General features: G+C 42.4%; 1 protein-coding gene across 1 annotated transcript in view; it reads right to left on the bottom strand.

The window, feature by feature from the left end:
- ANAPC5 (anaphase promoting complex subunit 5) overlaps nt 1-8,072 on the bottom strand; it is a 45,257-nt gene extending 37,185 nt beyond the window's left edge. The window contains exons 1-4 of the mRNA XM_047828668.1: nt 7,780-8,072; nt 4,433-4,512; nt 3,433-3,542; nt 2,400-2,592 (exon numbers count right to left, since the gene is read on the bottom strand). Of these exons, the coding sequence (XP_047684624.1) occupies nt 2,400-2,592; nt 3,433-3,542; nt 4,433-4,512; nt 7,780-7,986 (590 nt within the window). The 5' untranslated portion in view covers nt 7,987-8,072. The remainder of the gene's footprint in view (nt 1-2,399; nt 2,593-3,432; nt 3,543-4,432; nt 4,513-7,779) is intronic.
- Between the last annotated feature and the right edge of the window lie 10,131 nt (nt 8,073-18,203).

Genomic DNA, 18,203 nt, shown 5'->3' with positions numbered 1-18,203 from the left:
TAAGAATAGCCAGTATTTGTTGAACATGTACTACACGCCAGGCACAGTTCAGAACACTTACGCGGACTTGACATTTGATTGTCACAACAACCCTCTGAGGAAGGAATCAGATCCCCCACTTTACGGATGAAGACACTGAAGCACAGAGAGGGTAAGTAACTGGCTCAGAGTCTCACAGGGAATAAGTGGAGGAGTCAGAATTCAAACCCAGCAGTCCAAGGCCACAACCAGACTCTTAACCCCACACTTTCCTGCCTCTCCACTAGAGGAAAGACATTTGTAAGCAACGATAAGTAAGGGAGGTTTGGAAGTATTTAAAGGTACTATATAATCCCTCGAGCCCAGAGCCCAAGCATATGCTAAACAAATCACAACCATACAAAGGCCACTCACAGGAACCACACCCCCCAGCCAAAGGCAGTTAGCCAGCCTTCTTAGGGCAGATGAAGCTTATTTAAATCAGAGCTGAGCACACTGCCGTGTAATGATCTGTTGGGTGTCAGTCTTCCACACCACACTGTGGGCTCCTTGAGATCAGGGAATATGGAATATACACATATGTATACACACACATGTGTTTTTCCCTCCAAGTAGCAGTAGTTTATTTGGGAGGTGATCCCAGGTAACAGTTCGCGTGAAGGGGAAGCAAGACAGCAAAGTGAGGGAAGGCAATAAAAAGTATGTTATGAGACCACTCACCAGTGTGAGTGACAGACTGCCTATGTTGATTTTCTGCATTCATTCACCCAGCACACACAGGCACATTCTATGAGACACGCACTACACGGAGCACTGGCAAAAATGCAATGAAGCAAGACAGAGAAGGGTCTTAGATCTGAAGGGATGCTAAGGCAGAAGAAACAAGATACAAACGAGTAAGCACATAAATGTAACAAGTTACTCAGTGAGAAGAGCTATGAAGGAACTAAAGCAGCCAGGAATATTTGGGATGGAGGTTACTTCAGGTATGTGGTCAGCGAAGGCCTGTGTGATGATACTGGAGCTGAAATCAGAAGAAGTCAGGGTGGAGTGTTCACAAAGCCAAAAGCACGCCTAAGCAGGTGGACTCCTGAGAGTGAAGGGGAGAGTAAGCAGCAAGAGGTAGGGAGGATGATGGGGCCTGATCACACAGGCACTGAGGCTGTGATAAGCTTGGATTCTCATCTAAATTTCAAGGACAATGGCTGAGGGTTTGGAGCAGAAGGGTGACATGGTGTGATTTACATTCACAAAGATTCCCCCGGATGCTGCATGAAAAATAGATGACAGGGAGGGGTGCCTGGCTGGCTCAGTTGATAGAATATGAGACTCTTAATCTCAGGGTTATGAGTTCGAGCCCCATGTTGGGTGGAGTGATTACTTAAATAAACAAACAAACAAATAAATAAGAAAAACAGATTGCAGGGAGACAAGAGTGGAGGCAAGGAGGCCAGTGAAGAGACTAAAGAAGTCATCCACTAAGAAAATGCAGTGTTTGGGCTGCAGGGGCAGCAGTGATGACGGAGACAAATGACCTAAGTCCAAACTATCATGGGGGTGTCTGAGTGGCTCCGTTGGTTATGCGTCAGACTCCTGATTTCAGCTCAGGTCGTGATCTCACGGTTCGGGAGTTTGAGCCCCGAGTCTGTCTGTCTGTCTGTCTCTCTCTCAAAATAAATAAATAAATTACAAAAACAAAAACTATCGTGGAGGAACAATTGACTGGCCTGCTGAAGCCCTAGCTGTCAGGGTGACAAAGAGGGAGGAACCAAGGACACTCCAAGGTTTTGAGGTTAAACACCTAGATGAGCAGTGCCACCTCATCCCCAATGCTTAAACTTCCGTAGGCACTCAATCCATTTTCACTGACTCAGTCATTAGCTCCTGCTGGATGCTGACATCGAACACTATCAGTCGGGGTACCAGCAGGAAACAAATGGCACATTCAAACACGGTGATTTGAGAAGAGTTTAAAAAAGGACCACTTAAAAAACCAGGGGCAGGACACAGAGAAGCCGTAAGGGATAATACAGTCCCCAGGACTGGTAACAGTGGGGCACCTTACACCCCAGGCCAGGGAAATCTTCCTACTTCCCCAACCCCAGAAGAATGCAGGGAGGACCACCTGATAGGAGTATGACCCTACAACAAGTTCACCATGACCCTGAAGTAAGGGAGCAGGTGGATCAACACCCTGTCCCCACTCTCCTCACTCTGGATTTCCCACCAGTGCCTCCCAATCAGATGTCAGAGGGCAAGGAGCCCACTCACTGATGCAGCCCATATGGGTCCACTTCTTGGATCTGGAGAGGCAAAAAGATGGTAGCCAGCATGTGAACTCTGAATGAATGAGGATTTACTAAGCCTGTAATTATGCTATTTCACAGGAAAGGGATGTCTATCCAAAAAACCCAAATTACCTTATAGATACATCAAGTTCTTCCTTTTCCATTTTTCTTTCCCCCTCCTCTCTGCTGGTCAGTTCCATGTCAGCATCCTCCACTGACTTTTTCTCACCGTTTTGGAAGTACTGTTGAAGGGCGGTGTACAGTTTAAATACTTGACTGAAAGAAAGCTTACTGTATGCCAAGATCATATGGCGCAGAAATAAACCTATAAAACAAGACATACGCAGGCGAAGGCATTAATTGAAATCCAGGTTACACAGAGTTCATACTATATGTTGCAATCTTGCTTCAAAAGCATCAAAAAGAGACGTTTGCAGTTTCTATTCCCTCCACCTAGAATGTTCTTCCCCATCTCTTACAAAACTGGTTTCCTCTTCTAATGCGTCGCGCAGTCCCCAATCCACTCCCCACCCCTGCACTCCATCATCTTTACCCATCCAATATCTTTTTTCATGGCTATTGGAACCATTTGAATTATCTTATTACCTACTTACTTTTCACCATCTGGCCCCACCCTACCAGTACGGGATCTCCTTAAGAGGAAGGTCCCTATCTATCTTGTAAGTCCAGAGCCTGGCACACAGGCGATCAACAATAGCTGATGTTGAATAACATAAAAACTACCGTGTGAAAAAGCCAAATGGATGCAGCATGGATATAAAGCTAGTAGGACAGCATCAAGAAAGTTCACATATGCCCTCAATAACATATTCTTACTTAATTCTTTTCATAAAAGTTTAGTTGGTGACCCTGACTTAGGGAGTTGCACAATGCAGACCAGGAGTCCAGAGGACCGTGGGAAGGAGCCATGAACCCCGAAAAGCCCGCAGACTGGGCTAATAGTTGGACTACAACAGACAAAACAGAAGACGCTTTTCTACAAGACAATTATTTAAACATAGAACAAAATGGCAAGGCAGTAAGTACAAACTAAAACATGTCCCACTGTGTTTGTTCAGAGATAGCAGAGTGATGACAGATATGATTTAGAAGGCTGCTCACTTCAATGAAAATATTCTCTGCTCTCCTTAGAAGAGCTTCATACCTACTACACTCGTTTTGTGAACCTCTGGTTCAGTTCCAGAAAAAGAATCTGACAGGTCATCAAAAAATTGTTCCATATCCTTCAGTTCGCCTTCAGCCATCAGTTTGATTCTGAATGAGAAAATTGAGGTGCACATTTTAGGAAGGCCCTTTAAACATCTTTCCATGTTTCACATTCCACAATTATCTCCAATAAATCTATTTTAAAAGCAATTCAGAGATTCATAGAAAATGGTGGCACATAAAACAAACTTGATAATTCAAAATGTCACTCCCATTATTCTGAAAAGTATCACCGTTTTCATCATAAAACCTGTCAGAGTAACACATCAGCTAGCAAAATGGAATTCCCTGCAGCAAATAAAAGAACAAGGTAGATCCATACAGAAAAATAAATTTTGAAATAGGTTTAATGTTAACTACCATTTTTCAAAAAAAAAAAAAAAAGTAGGGGCACCTGGGTGGCTCAGTCAATTAAGGGTCCAACTCTTGGTTTCATAGCTCAGGTCATGATCTCACGGTTCGTGAGTTCGAGCTGCCCATCAGGCTTGTTGCTGTCAGTGCAGAGCCTGCTTCAGATCCTCTGTCCTCTTCTCTCTCTGCCCCTTCCCGGCTTGTACTCTCTCTCAAAAATAAATAAAAAACGTGGCGCCTGGATGGCTCAGTCGGTTAAGTGTTCATGGGTTCAAGCCCCGTGTCAGGCTCTGTGCTGACAGCTCAGAGCCTAGAGCCTGGAGCCTGCTTCTGATTCTGTCTCCCTCTTTCTCTGCCCCTCCTCCACTTGCACTGTGTGTCTCTCTCCCTCAAAAATAAATAAACTTAAAAAAAATTAAATTAAAATAAAAAACATTAAGAAAAAAGTAAAGTTCTTAGGAAAACTGAGTTTTTGTTTACTGAGACTTACAAAGATATGTTTTTAGAGAATTCATTACCATGTGCACTTCTCTAATTTTCATCTATGTAAACATATTCTCATATATACAGAAGAAAAGGAAGCTTACCTGATCTGTACTGAATTTGCCAGCTGGGGACAAGATTCTTCAATTAACTTGTATAGTTTAGACAGTGTAATATCTGGGCCCTGGGTAAAGGAGATAGGGAGGTTATGGATAAATTTTAAGGAGCTGGAGAATGATAAACAGTTGTAAACATGAATTTCTCTCTGCTTTAACAATTATTCCAAACATGAACTCTCAAATCAGGAAGAAAAAAAAAAAAAAAACTAAAGCACTAAAGTAATACTTTACATTTGCATAGCATTCTTGTTTCATCTGCGGAATAGTTTAAAATGGGAACAAAACAGAGACCCTGCCTGTAGTCTGAGGACCTGCTGTTCTTTCCTTCTTAATTTTGTAATCATGGCAAAGCTGTAGCCTCTCTGAGCCCTAACTAGGGCTCAGAAACCTTCATCAGTAAAACGGAGATAATAATAACCATCTCCCTTGCTTGTGCCAGAAAGAGTAAAAAAAAAGGCTAAGTGCTTCATAAACTGGAAGACATTATACAAACGTAGGTGTCCTATTTTTCACAAACATAATCTTACTAGATCCTTCCCCAAACCTTGTAAGGTAGGCAGACATACTATGAGCCCAAGTCCATAAAACATACCAGTAGAGACAAGGAGTATGCAACCTCAGCTGTCAAGACTACAATCTAGGGGCGCCTGGCTGGCTCAGTTGGTGGAACGTGACTCTTTTGATGTCAGGGTTGTGAGTTTGAGCCCCACCTTGGGTATAGAGATTACTTAAATACAAAATCTTTCAAAAAGAAGAAGACGACAACTACAATATAATTGAGGTTTAAAAACTAAACACTGGGGGCGCCTGGGTGTTCATTTAGTTTGGCGTCCAGCTCTTGGTTTCAGCTCCGATGGTGATCTCACAGTTGTGAGATCAAGCCCTGCATCTCTGAACTCTGTGCTGACAGCTTGGGGCCTGCCTGGGATTCTCTCTCTCTCTCTTTGCCCTTCCCCCCTCACTCACTCTCTTGCTTGCCTGCTCTCTCCCTCTCTCAAAATAAATAAATAAACTAAAAAAAAAAAAAAACTAAACAGTGAATCTTTTTTGGAGAGTAAGTTGACACTATATATGCTAATTTCAGATGTGGCTAACCCAGCAATTCCACTTGTAGGGAAGGTACATTCGGCATGCATTGTTTGAAATGAAGAAAAACTGAAAAGCATCTATAAGTCCATTAATAAAGAGTTAATCTATAATTTATAATAAATTATAAATGTATTTAAATATTAATTAAAGTTAGGAGTTATGTTTCTTTTCTTATTGTGGAATACACTGCAGCTGTATAAAAAAGAAAAAAAAAAAAAGAATGAGGTAGCTCTATTCAAATGTGCTGATATGGAAAGGTCTCCAAGACTGGTTAAGTGAAAGGAGCAAGCTGTAGAATAGAAGTCACATTTATGTAAAAAACAAACAAACAAACAAAAAAACTTTTTAAAAATTTAAGCAGAATTAAAAGGATACACACACACACACACATATATATATATACTTAAAACCATATGCCTCCATCTATCTATATACAGGCATTTAGCAAAAGGTCTAGAAAGATCCATTCTGGCCTGTGGCCAAACGAACGAACATTAACAGTGATAATCTCTGAGAGGGAAAAGGATTGGAGGCCATGCAGAACCATAACCTTTCACTCCATCAATTTTAGAATCAGCTGAAGTTTTTATAATGAATCTTTGTGTGTTAGTTAAGTAGTTAAAAATTAACAAATTTGGGGGTACCTGGGTGGCTCAGTCTGTTGAGCAACAGACCCTTGATCTCAGCTCAGGTCATGATCTCACAGTTTCTTCAGTTTGAGACCCACACTGGGCTCTGCACTGACCATGCACAGAGCGTGCTTGGAATTCTCTCTCTCCCTCCCTTTCTGCCCCTTCCCCACTCTCTCTCCCTCTCTCTCTCTCAAAATAAATAAGTAAACTTTAAAAAATGAATTTTTAAAAGTTAACTGTTTAAAGCCAAATTTTGCAAAGGAATTGGGAGTCTGGTTGGAACGTTACTACACCACATAGCATTCAGCTAGACAAAGAACCCAAAGGAAAATCTAGGACAAAAAACACGGTATGAGCAAAGGCAGAAAGATGTGTGAGTTAAAACACAAGTGCTGTTTTGTTTCTTTTCTCTATTACCAAATCTTTTAGTATTATAACTTTTATTTCAATAGTGGGGAAAATGTATTTGTAATAATAGTAATGAGGCTAGGACTGGGAGCTACAAGTAATAGAGACCCCATTCCTTTTATTCAACCAGGTGGGCAAGCCACTTAACCTCTGTGTCCTCAGTACCCCTTCTCTCCCCCTACGGGTGATAGACTATAAAAAGTCAAGTATATTGATAATGTGGGGGCCCAGGACTCCAGATCTTTGTTTCTGCCACCACTGCTCAATAGCCAACTGCTCATCCTTCAGTACCACTTCTTCTAAGACCTCCCACTCCACCCGAGTTCACACATCTGCCACAAGAGGGTTTATTCCATTTCACTTATTCCACACGTTTACTTAGGCGCTCTACTCAGCTGTGGGGATATAAGGGTGAACAAAAGTAGGATAAAACACTGCCCTCATTGAAGTTAGTCTACTAAGGGAGAGACATTAGTCATAAATTCACACACATAAATGAAAACAAAAAACCCCACAACCTATATAAAAGAAGGTACATGCTTTATGAGAATACATGCAAATGAAAATAGTTAACATTGAGCATTTACTATGTGCCACAAACTATGTGCTTTCCATGGATCTTCTAATTTAATACAGCCATCCCCAAACATAGTTTCTATCATTGTCCTCGTTTTACAGAGAATCCAAAGACCCAAGTAGATTATAGAACTTGCCACAGTCACACAGCCAGTACGTGGTGAAACTATAACCTGAGTCGGCGAAATGAAATAAAACATGTGAGGTGCTTAGCAAACAGGAAGTGTTCAATGTTAGTTATAGGTCATTATTACTACTTATTGCGGTCCTCTAGGTGCCTGTATGATTCATCTGTCTCCAACTCTCAGGACTACGTGTAGCCCCTTTCTAAAGAAGACGCAGGATGTCAGAAAATAACTCTTACCCAGTCACTCAGCTAATAAATGCTGGAGCCAAATATGAACCTGCAAGAAAAAAATGCATGTAACAGCGCCTAGCGCATGGTAAGCACTCAGTTAGCAGGTGGTATTAACTCCTTTATTTATTTTTATTTTTTCGGTCCTCCGGGGCTGAAAGAGTATCTGATGAACACTCGCGCCCCCAGGCCCAGTGAGGTGTCCCGCACAGAACAGGTGCTCAGAAAAGATTTGCTGAATGAGCGGGAGCCGGTCGGTGGGGGCCGCTCACCTGCAACAGCGGCAGGAGCAGCTGGTTGAGCCTCCGCCGCTCCATGAGGCTGACGGCGCCCTCGCCCGTGCGGCCCATCTCGTTCAGCAGCACCAGCACTGCGATCTTATACGGAGTCACCCAGTCCTTGATGCCGAACACGTTGGCGTGCACTACCCCATTGGTCATCATGGGGTTGAAGTACAGGCTCTCGTGGACGCTGGCCATGGCGCCCCGGGACTAAGCCCAGGAGCCCGGCCGACCGCCGGGTTCCCGCTTGAAACACACCACAGCCAGCCCTAGGCCTCAGTTCGCCCGCGCTGTAGCCCAGGATACGGGCATCTTCGCCGTTGGCCAATCAGAGAAGCCAGACCAAAGCACATGGAAGGGCTACAGCCAATCAGAATGTCCAGGGGTGCTGCGCAGGGTGGGGCAAAGGCGGTGTACTTAAAGACTGAGTCCCTACAGAAACTCGAATGAAAGGAGCAGGTTCCGGGGTGACTTGGAATGGAACCGTGGAAGGGAGCTGACGCTTTGGAATCGGAGCTGAACAGGTTGTGGTGCGGCGACTGCCCTTTTGTTTAATTCGAAAACAGTTAAAATTGAATTTTGAAACGAAGCAACAAAATTAAATTTGTACCTTTAAAATTTGCATTTGATCCATTATGTTAATTTCTAAATTCAAAATTTGAGAGTTTCATTAAACTCTTTTAAGACATGATGAAGCATTTTTTTCTCAGTACTTCACAAATGCCATTTGGAGACAGCCAAGTCAGGTTGCAAGTGACCTTGCATCCTTACATGAAATGGAAGGTAACATCACTTTCATTTAGTGAGCCTCTGTTTCCTACCTAATAAACTACAAGATCCGTAGTCTGGCATTTGTATCCCTCCAAAATCAATCCCTAGACAATATTTTAAATCTGATTTATTACAATTCCCCTTCCATTCATCGATATCTCTCCCAAGACACTTCTCTATAGCCTGACTTATTATTAATAATGATTTGCCTGTGTAGTAGTGTCTATGACCCTTGAAAGAAAAACCATGTCTATTCAACTTTGGCTATACACATGCACTGTGCCTAGTAGTGCCTTGTGTTTGTTTTTGGAGAGTTGTGGGTGTTTTGTTTTTTGTTTTAAGGTTTATTTATTTATTTTGAGAGAGAGAGAGATGCTCAGGGTGGAGCTGGATTCAGGGCTTGATCTCAGAACCGTGAGATCATGACCTGAGCCAAAATCAAAAGTCGCAGGACTTAACTCACTGAGCCACCAGGCATCCCCTAGGGCCTTGTTTTTGTTGTCTCAATCACTATTTTGTTGGATAAGTAATGAATGAATATGTGGTTTTAGTTCACAAAAACAGAAAAGGAGGCAGGTTATATACAGACTAAATAACTGTGCCAGAAAAGAAGTTATTGATAGCTTGGAATACAAGACCTTGATGCCATATCTTGAGAACTCTTCACATGTTACACATACAATTACGTATATTTTGGACATATGACTGTGCATTTCACCACATACAATACCTATGTAACCGTGTCTTATTTATAAAGAGGGAAACTGACTTTTTGAAGGAAATTTAATTCGTAAATAACTTCTTTCCTTGCCTCAGTTTATTTTTGTAAAACCATCCCCCTTCCCTTTTTTTTTTTTTTTTAAATGAAAAAGCATACTTAACATTTCACAGCTCCCTCAGAATCTTTTTGCATGGTGGGTATAGCATAGAATAAAAGTTGGTGAAGGACATTTGTGGAACTTTTATTCAACCTAAAAATCCTGAATAGAAACACATTACTGAATGTAAAGAGGAAAGTAAGTGTTTGAAAATCCTAAGTAACAATTTTACTCTAAATTGATAAGACTTTTGAGTCATTCATTTATTTATTCAATAAATATATGCTGAGCTCCTACTATATTCAAGGCTGTTCTAGATGCTGGACATAAAAGTGGTGAACTTCTAGACTAAAAGTTGCAAGCTGGTGGCCTCTGAACCAAATGTGACCCATCAGACGTGTTTTGTCTTTTTTTTTTAATTTTTTTTATTTTTTTAAATTTTTTTTTTCAACGTTTATTTATTTTTGGGACAGAGAGAGACAGAACATGAACGGGGGAGGGGCAGAGAGAGAGGGAGACACAGAATCGGAAACAGGCTCCAGGCTCTGAGCCATCAGCCCAGAGCCTGACGCGGGGCTCAAACTCACGGACCGTGAGATAGTGACCTGGCTGAAGTCGGGCGCTTAACCGACTGCGCCACCCAGGCGCCCCTTTAATTTTTTTTTTTAATGTTTATTCATTTTTGAGACAGAGAGAGACAGAGCATGAATGGGGGAGGGTCAGAGAGAGAGGGAGACAGAGAATCCGAAACAGGCTCCAGGCTCTGAGCCATCAGCACAGAGCCTGACGCGGGGCTGGAACTCACGGACGGCGAGGTCATGACCTGAGCGAAGTCGGACGCTTAACTGACCAAGCCACCCAGGCGCCCCGTGTTTTGTCTTGCTTAATGTTTGCCAACACTTAAAAAATTAAGAAATTTCAGGGGGCTTGGGTGGCTCAGTTGGTTAAGCATCTGACTTTGGCTAAGGTCATAATCTCCCACTTTGTGAGTTCAAGCCCCACATCAGGCTCTCTGCTGTCAGCTTGGAGCCCGCTTCAAATCCTCTGTTTCCCTCTCTTTGCCACTCCCCTGCTCTCTCTCTCTCTCTCTCTCTCTCTCTCTCTCAAAAGTAAATAAACATTAAACATTAAAAAAATTTAAGAAATTTGATACCTCTGAAAAAGTCTATTTCCAGCTTCACTTGAAAAATTAGAATATTTGGCAACATGGTTTATTCCTGTGGGGTAATAATTAACTGGATATAAGAAGCAAGAGCCACCTTTATTCAGGGAATGCTGTCCCCAGATCACAATAGTCCTGGCCATTCATTATTGCCTCTTAAAAGGCAGCTCGAGTCACCCATTTACCCTACTTTACCCATTGGTGCAGCTTCACCTGGACATTTGGGTTGGAAATTCCTGTTTCCATCTGTATATATTTGATTTTAAGAACGTGGTTAAATGTTACCAAAATTCTGAAACCATTTTAACTGTTAGGGATGTACTGCACCATTATGTAACCATTTTCATAGCAATTTGTTCAAGCCTTATTACACATTGGGTTTTTTTTTTCTTTTTACCAATGATTTGCATAAGTAACTACCTCTGATGGACTGTGTGAGTGCCTCAAGGGCCGGCACCCGGTTTTGTTTTTTCAGTCTTTGCAGTGACATAGGCACCTGACATCTGGTATGTGCTCATTATTGCCAAGATTCCTTTGAGTCAGCTGTGCTTCAAATCCTTAAAATTCACTCTAAAAATATTTCTGAGTACCTATTCTGTGCCAGACATTGTGGTAAGTCCTAGGGATACAGCAGCGAATATAGAAACTAGTTATTTGACCTCATAGAAAAAAAAAGTGGCATAGGTCACGAGTCAAAAATCCCTGATGAATCACCCTGTCTCTGGGAGACTAAGAAGGACATCCTGTTAGAGATGTGTGGTTGGCCTCCCTTATTATTTTTTTTTTAAGTTTGTTTATTTTGAGAGCGAGAGGGTGGACACACATGCATGAGTGGGGGAGGGGCAGAGAGAGAGAGAGGGAGAGGGAGAGAGAGAATCCCAAGCTATCTGCGCAGAGCCCTACGCAGGGCTCTAACTCACGAACCGTGAGATCATAACCTGAGCAGAAATCAAGAGTCAGAAACCTAGCCAACTGAGCCACCAGGCGCCCCTGGCCTCCCTTACTTTTAACTATGAAAACTGAATGCTGGGAGCACCTGGGGGGCTCAGTTCTTTGAGCATCTGACTTTAGCTCAGGTCATGATATCATAGCTTAAGATTTTGAGCCCCATGTTGGGCTTTGGGCTGACAGCACGGAGCCTGCTTTGGTTCCTCTGCCTCCTTTCTCTGCTGTGCCTGTACTCTCTTTCTCTCCGTCTCTCAAAAAAAATTTTTTTTTGAAAAAGAGTTTAAAAATATGAAAAATGAAAATTGAGTGCTGACCTCCTACACCTTTCACATTTCAAAGCAGCCCTCCAAGTCAACAAAAGAAGCAAGGATTTATAACTTGTAGTGGACTTTGGCTTATTTTTGTGTGTGTGTTGAGCATTCTCTACTATCTTCCCCAAAATGTGTTGTCTTTGATTTGAACAAAGTTACTGAACATGCCCATCTGAATATAGGGATGGGCATATGGCCCTAGTAGAGCCCATCAGATCCTTTTCCAGGATTGCCATATGGACTATGGAAAAAGAAGAATCCCTTTTTCTCCTGGGGATGCTAGGTGGGGCTGTTGATGCCACATTCTCTGCTGCCAGAATAAAGGTAACCTGTAGGAAGAGAGAACAAGGCCAATTTGCCCAGAGAAACAGAATCAAGCAGAGTTGAGGTGGAGGGAGGGGAGAAAGAAATAGACAGCTGTGGTACACTGACTTCTGTTTCTACCTTGAGACCATAGTTCTTGCAACTCATTCTTGAACTGCACCGGCTTTCCTAGCAGCCACAAAACTTAGCAAATGTTTGTTAGTTTGCTTTGGGGCTTTTGTTTTGTTTGCTTTTCACTTTAGCTCGATTGAGGACGGTTTCTGGCTCTTGCAACCAAAATCATCTTTATTAATATATATTTGAAAATACTAAAAGCAAAGCAGTTTATCCTGTCAGACCTGTTTAGTTCCCAGAAAAACCTTCAGGGTCCTTGATTTGTTCCTATATGAGCCTTCATCTCATCTTATGTGCTATTCAGTTACTGTCCCCTTTACTTCCCCAGTCACCAAATACTCTCCTGCCAGTCAGAGAAAACGTGGTGCAAATCTGGCATGACTGATGAAACAAAAAGAGAGTTGGCCTGGGAATCAGACTCCCCAGGATCCAGTCTTGGCCTTAAAACCAACTAGCTCTGTGATTCAAGCAGCCACCTGGAACTTGAGCCAATCACATTAACAAGGAAAGGTTTGCAGGGCGCCTGGGTGGCTCCAGCAGTTAAGTGTCCAATTATTGATTTCAGCTCAGGTCATGATCTCATGGTTCGTGAGTCCGAGCCCCACATCGAGCCCCCCTACCCACCTCTCAACAATAAATAAGTAAACATTTAAAAATAAAAACAATGAAAAGTTTGGATGGGAAAGGAACCTGCAAGCATCACCACTATCTAATTCCAGAATATTTCTAAAAGTTTATTTGTTTATTTAGAGAGACAAAGAGAGAGAGCACATATTGGGGAAGGGCAGAAAGATGGGAAGAGAGAGAATCCCAAGCAGACTCCACATTGTCAGTGCAGAGCCCAATTCGGGACTCAAACACACAAACAGTGAGACTATGACCTGAGCCAAAACCAAGAGTCAGAGGCTTAACCAACTGAGCCACCCAGGTGCCCCTCTAATTCCAGAACATTTCAATGACCCAAAATGAAACCCCAGACCCATTAGCAATCACTCCTTGTTCCCCTTCTCCTCAAGTCCTGGCAGCCACTAACCTTCTTTCTGTCTCTATAGATTTGTGTATTCTGGACACTTCTTATAAATGGAACCATACAATCGGTGGCCTTTTGTGTTGACTTGCTTTTTTTGTTTTAAGTGTATTTATTTTGAGAGAGACAGAAAGAGCCCAAGTTGGAGAGAGGCAGAGAATCCTAAGCAGGCTCTGCGCTGTCAGCACAGAGCCCATTTCGAGGCTCGAACTTGCAAAACCATGAGATCATGACCTGAGCTGAAACCCAGGGTCGGGCACTTAACGGACTGAGCCACCCAGGTGCCCCTGTGTTGGCTTCTTTCATGTAGCCTAATATTTCTGAGGTTCATCCATGTAGCTTATGTCAGAACTTCATTCCTTTTCGAGGCTGTATAATATTCCACTCTAAGGATAGACTACACTATCATTTGGCTCTTGTGAAGCCATGCACACGTTCATGCACACATTTTTGTGGGAACATATATCTTCCACTCTTTTGGGTATATTCCTATGAGTGGAATTTCTGGGTCATACAGTAACTCCATGTTTAACTTTTTTAGGAACTGCCAGACTCTTTTCTGTAGGTGCACCATTTCACATTCCCGGCAGCAATGAATGAGGGTGGCCTCTACATTTTAAAGAACATCAGGAACCCAGCCTGCTATTTAATCAGGAGTCATAATTAGCAATGCCATGATTATGAAAGAACTGAGTAATTATCGAGGTGTTTTAAGTTTTTCTGAGTAATGGATGACTGTACTCATGATTTTCTGTATCTCTGCACACCATACTCTCGCAAGTAGAAGTATGCCAAATAGAACCAGTTTTCCCCATTGCTCATTAGACAGTAGCTTTCCAGCAGCTAAGTGCTGGCACATCATCTGCACGTCCCAGAACAGATGGGAAAGCCAGTGGTGTCACCGAGCACATGCTTTACCTGTTGATGGGTTCCAAAACTTCTGAAAATGACAACCCCTAACCGTGGTTTTTGTGCAATTCTAAGCATCTTGTTAGAGGACACATATAATTGCTCGGATTGCCCTGAGCGAGGAAAATGTAATGTGTGAACCAGGTCTCCTGCATACATGCATAAACAATCTCTTTTGATAATTCAGGAAAATCCAGCTGAGAGAAAAGAAAATAACTCTTATTCAATAAAATGAGCCGCGACTTTGAGAGAGTCACGTAGAGTCTCAGAGCTCAATTAATACAGAAAGTTCTGGGTAATTAACTGAGCTGCTGGGGAAACTTGATCTCTAGCCTGACAAGCATCACTAAGTATTTCCAGACCCAAGGTAACATTCCAGCTTCTCAAAGCTCATGACCTGAATTGACTTCGCTCCCTGGGGAAAGAAACTCTCCTTGTTGTCTCTGGACCTCTTATTTCATCTAAAGGAAACCTCACCATCCACAACTGGAAGGATCAATGAACAAATGAATTAACTGGGGTTGGGGTTTACACTTCTGTCAACTCTCATCATTTGTGTGCTTGAACCACTTCGCGTATCTCTTAGTGCTAATAAGCAGGAGATAATATGCATTACATAATTTTCACAAGCATATGAGTACATTTTGCACATCATTTTCATTTCTTTGAGGATACCCTGACTCTCTCTCAATACTTGACTAGATGGCAGTTTCCAGAAACGGCTGCTTTCAGTAACAGAAACGGAAACTATATTTGTTCATTGCTTTTCCTTCTTTGCAGGTTGTTAATGCCTTGGTTTGTAAAAATTGCATACATTTTAGTTTGCAGGGGTTTCTGGATCTCTGACATTTAATGAACATCTAGTGCCAAACAGCGGCAAGGTAGTTCCCTACTGCAGCAATAATGCTGAGCTCTGCTAACCCTGGTGGAGCTCCATCATAGATCTGGGGGCTGGCTGACTGGATATCTGGAATGGCCGTGACTGGGACCCCTGGAGTGTGGCTCTATGTGTCTCTCCTCTTCTGGCAGGCTACGCCAGAGAATGTTCTCCTGTGTGTAAGAAAGTAGAGACAAGTCCCTCCTAGAGTCCTCAGCTCCATGGGGACACACAGCAGTATCTCTGCCACATTCTATTGGCTAAAGCATAAGACTAGCCCAGGTCAGGGAAATAGGCTCTACCTCTTTAGCAAGAGAAGCTGCAAAGTCACATGGTGACAAGCGTGGGTACAGGGGGCAGTAAAGAATTGGGACCAAAGTGCTATTGACTAGAAGCAGTCCCTTCTCATCCCCTTGAGAAGAACATCCTTGGTCCTCAGTTTATTTAGGCAAAAGGAAAAATTGGGTCCAAGAAGAATGGATCTGATTTTTTATGTTTTTAATCTTACCAACCAGTTGTATAAAAAGATGTACGAGCTGTCTTAGTTTGCTCAGGCTGCCATAACAAAATGCCATAGACAGGTGGCTTAAACAAGATTCTTTTTCTCAGAGTTCTAGAAGTCGGGAAGCCCAAGACCAAAGTGCCAGCTGATTCAGTGTCTGGTGAGAGCTCTCTTCGTGGCTTGCAGATGGCCACCTTCTCAGTATGTCCTCCATATGGCAGAACTAGGGAGAACTCTCTGGTGTCTCCTCTTATAAGGATCTTATCCTTTCGTGAGGCTCCACCCTCATGACCTCATCTAATCTGGATTACTTCCAAATACTTTCACATTGGGTGTTAAAGCATCAACATGTAAATTTGGGGGGCACACAATTTAGTCCATAGCATGACCTAAGTTTAGTAATCTTAGTATCTTCATTCCTTTTTAATCCTTTCCTCCAAATACATCTCACTTCACATTGTGACCAGCTGTGAATAAAACGTCCTAATCTTAGGGTTGCCTGGATGGCTCAGTCAGTTAAGAGTCCGACTCTTGGTTTCTGCTGGGGTCATGATCTCACAGTTTGTGAGTTCAAGCCCTGTGTCGGGCTCTGTGCTGACAGCCCAAGTCTGCCTGGGATTCTATCTCCCTCTGTATCTGCGCCTCCCCTGCTCGCTATTTTTCTCTCTCAAAAATAAATAAATAAACTTTTTTTTTTTTTTTTAAAGTCCTAACATTAGAGGGCGCCTGGGTGGCTCAGTCTGTTAAGCGTCGGACTTCAGTCTAGGTAATGATCTCACAGTTCATGAGTTTGAGCTCAGCCTCGGGCTCTGTGGTGACAGCTCAGAGCCTGGAGCCTGCTTGGGATTCTGTGTCTCCCTCTCTCTCTGCCCCACCCCACTTGTATTTTGTCTCTCTCTCTCTCTCTCTCTCTCTCAAATATAAATAAACATTAAAAAAATTTTTAAGTTCTAATATTAGAAATCAAAGTAGAACTTAATTTTGGAGTTTCAGAGATTGATCAGAACAAATTGGAAACATATCCATAGCACAGAAGACACTGATTTCTACTAGAGTTCAGGATATAGTGTGTACTAGATCTAAAGTTTGAAGGAATGATTAGCTAGTCTTTGTCAAGCCAGGTTTGTTGGAAAATTCAAAGTGGTTTCATGCTTCCCAGCCAAAGCATTGGAGGTCATCTTTCCCATAAGCTTCTGGAACTTCTGAGCATTACTCATTCAATCTTAAAACCTGCATGATTCTTTCAATCTTTATTTTCAGGCTCTTAATGGCCTTGAACACCACAAAAGCAATTAAGTTGCCAGAGAAAGTTTCTAATATCCTGTTCATCTGAAGTTCTTTGAAAGGTATTTTATTCACTGCATGTGTAAGGAGAGAGAGGAAGGAAACACTTCTTCAGTATTTTCATTTTGTCAATTAATGAATTAAAGAATGAACATCTTGGGGCGCCTGGGTGGCGCAGTCGGTTAAGCGTCCGAATTCAGCCAGGTCACGATCTTGCGGTCCGTGAGTTCGAGCCCCGCGTCGGGCTCTGGGCTGATGGCTCGGAGCCTGGAGCCTGTTTCCGGTTCTGTGTCTCCCTCTCTCTCTGACCCTCCCCCGTTCATGCTCTGTCTCTCTCTGTCCCAAAAATAAATTAAAAACGTTGAAAAAAAAATTAAAAAAAATAAAAGAATGAACATCTTTAAGGAGAGAGAAAGGTTTCAGAGAAGAAAGCCAATATCCTAGAGAAATGATGAGATTAATCTGTTCAGAGAGTATATGAAAAGTAGACTGATCTATGGGACGTGTTTATAGACTGGCTATCCACTATCAGCCTCTACAAAGGTATGGCCCTTGGGACAGGCATTCAGGAAAGCTGTTGTTCAACCCAATCAATATCTCATAGACAACAGCATTATTGATAAGTCTTCAATCAGCAGAAAATTTAGAATTCTCCCTAAACTGGTATTCACATTAGTATAAGGAAATGAAAACTGGATTTGGGAATTTTAACACTTTTAACATCATCCTTTTTATCAGGCGCATTATGTTTACTGATGCTTCTGACCAGTCCTGGCAAAAACTGATGGATACCAAAGGAGATGTCTAGGAGGACTAGAAATAAAGAACAGTGGCTATCTATTCTTTTTTTTTTATCAAAAAAATTTTTAATGTTTACTTATTTTGGAGAGAGAGACAGAGCATGAGCAGGGGAGGGGCAGAGAGAGAGGGAGACACAGAATCCAAAGCAAGCTCCAGGATCCAAGCTACCAGCACAGAGCCCGAGGTGTGGCTTGAACTCACAAACTGTAAGATCATGACCTGAGCCGAAGTCACATACTCAACCCATTGAGCCACCCAGGCGTCCCTAAAAGATTTTTAAAATCATTCGCGTTTAATTTTTCAGAAGTGTATCTTATTTAATTTTGCAATCATTTTGACTGCATATCTGTGTATTTATACAGGTGTGTTGTTATTGCAAATTAAGTGGGCTGGGTTCCATAAGGCACACATGAAAAATCTGTCCCTAGTTCCGTGTTGCACACACAGGGAAGAGCCATAAGATCAATTTCCAGTTTTTTCAACATGTTTATTCATTTATTTATTAATTTAGAGAGCACCCCTGAACAGGCCAAGGAAGAGGGAGAGAGAATCCCAAGGAGGCTACCA

The sequence above is a fragment of the Prionailurus viverrinus genome, chromosome D3 (assembly GCF_022837055.1).
Source record: "Prionailurus viverrinus isolate Anna chromosome D3, UM_Priviv_1.0, whole genome shotgun sequence".
Taxonomy (NCBI): domain Eukaryota; kingdom Metazoa; phylum Chordata; class Mammalia; order Carnivora; family Felidae; genus Prionailurus; species Prionailurus viverrinus.
The sequence above is the reverse complement of the archived record's forward strand: the minus strand, read 5'-3'. Positions and strand labels throughout refer to the sequence as shown.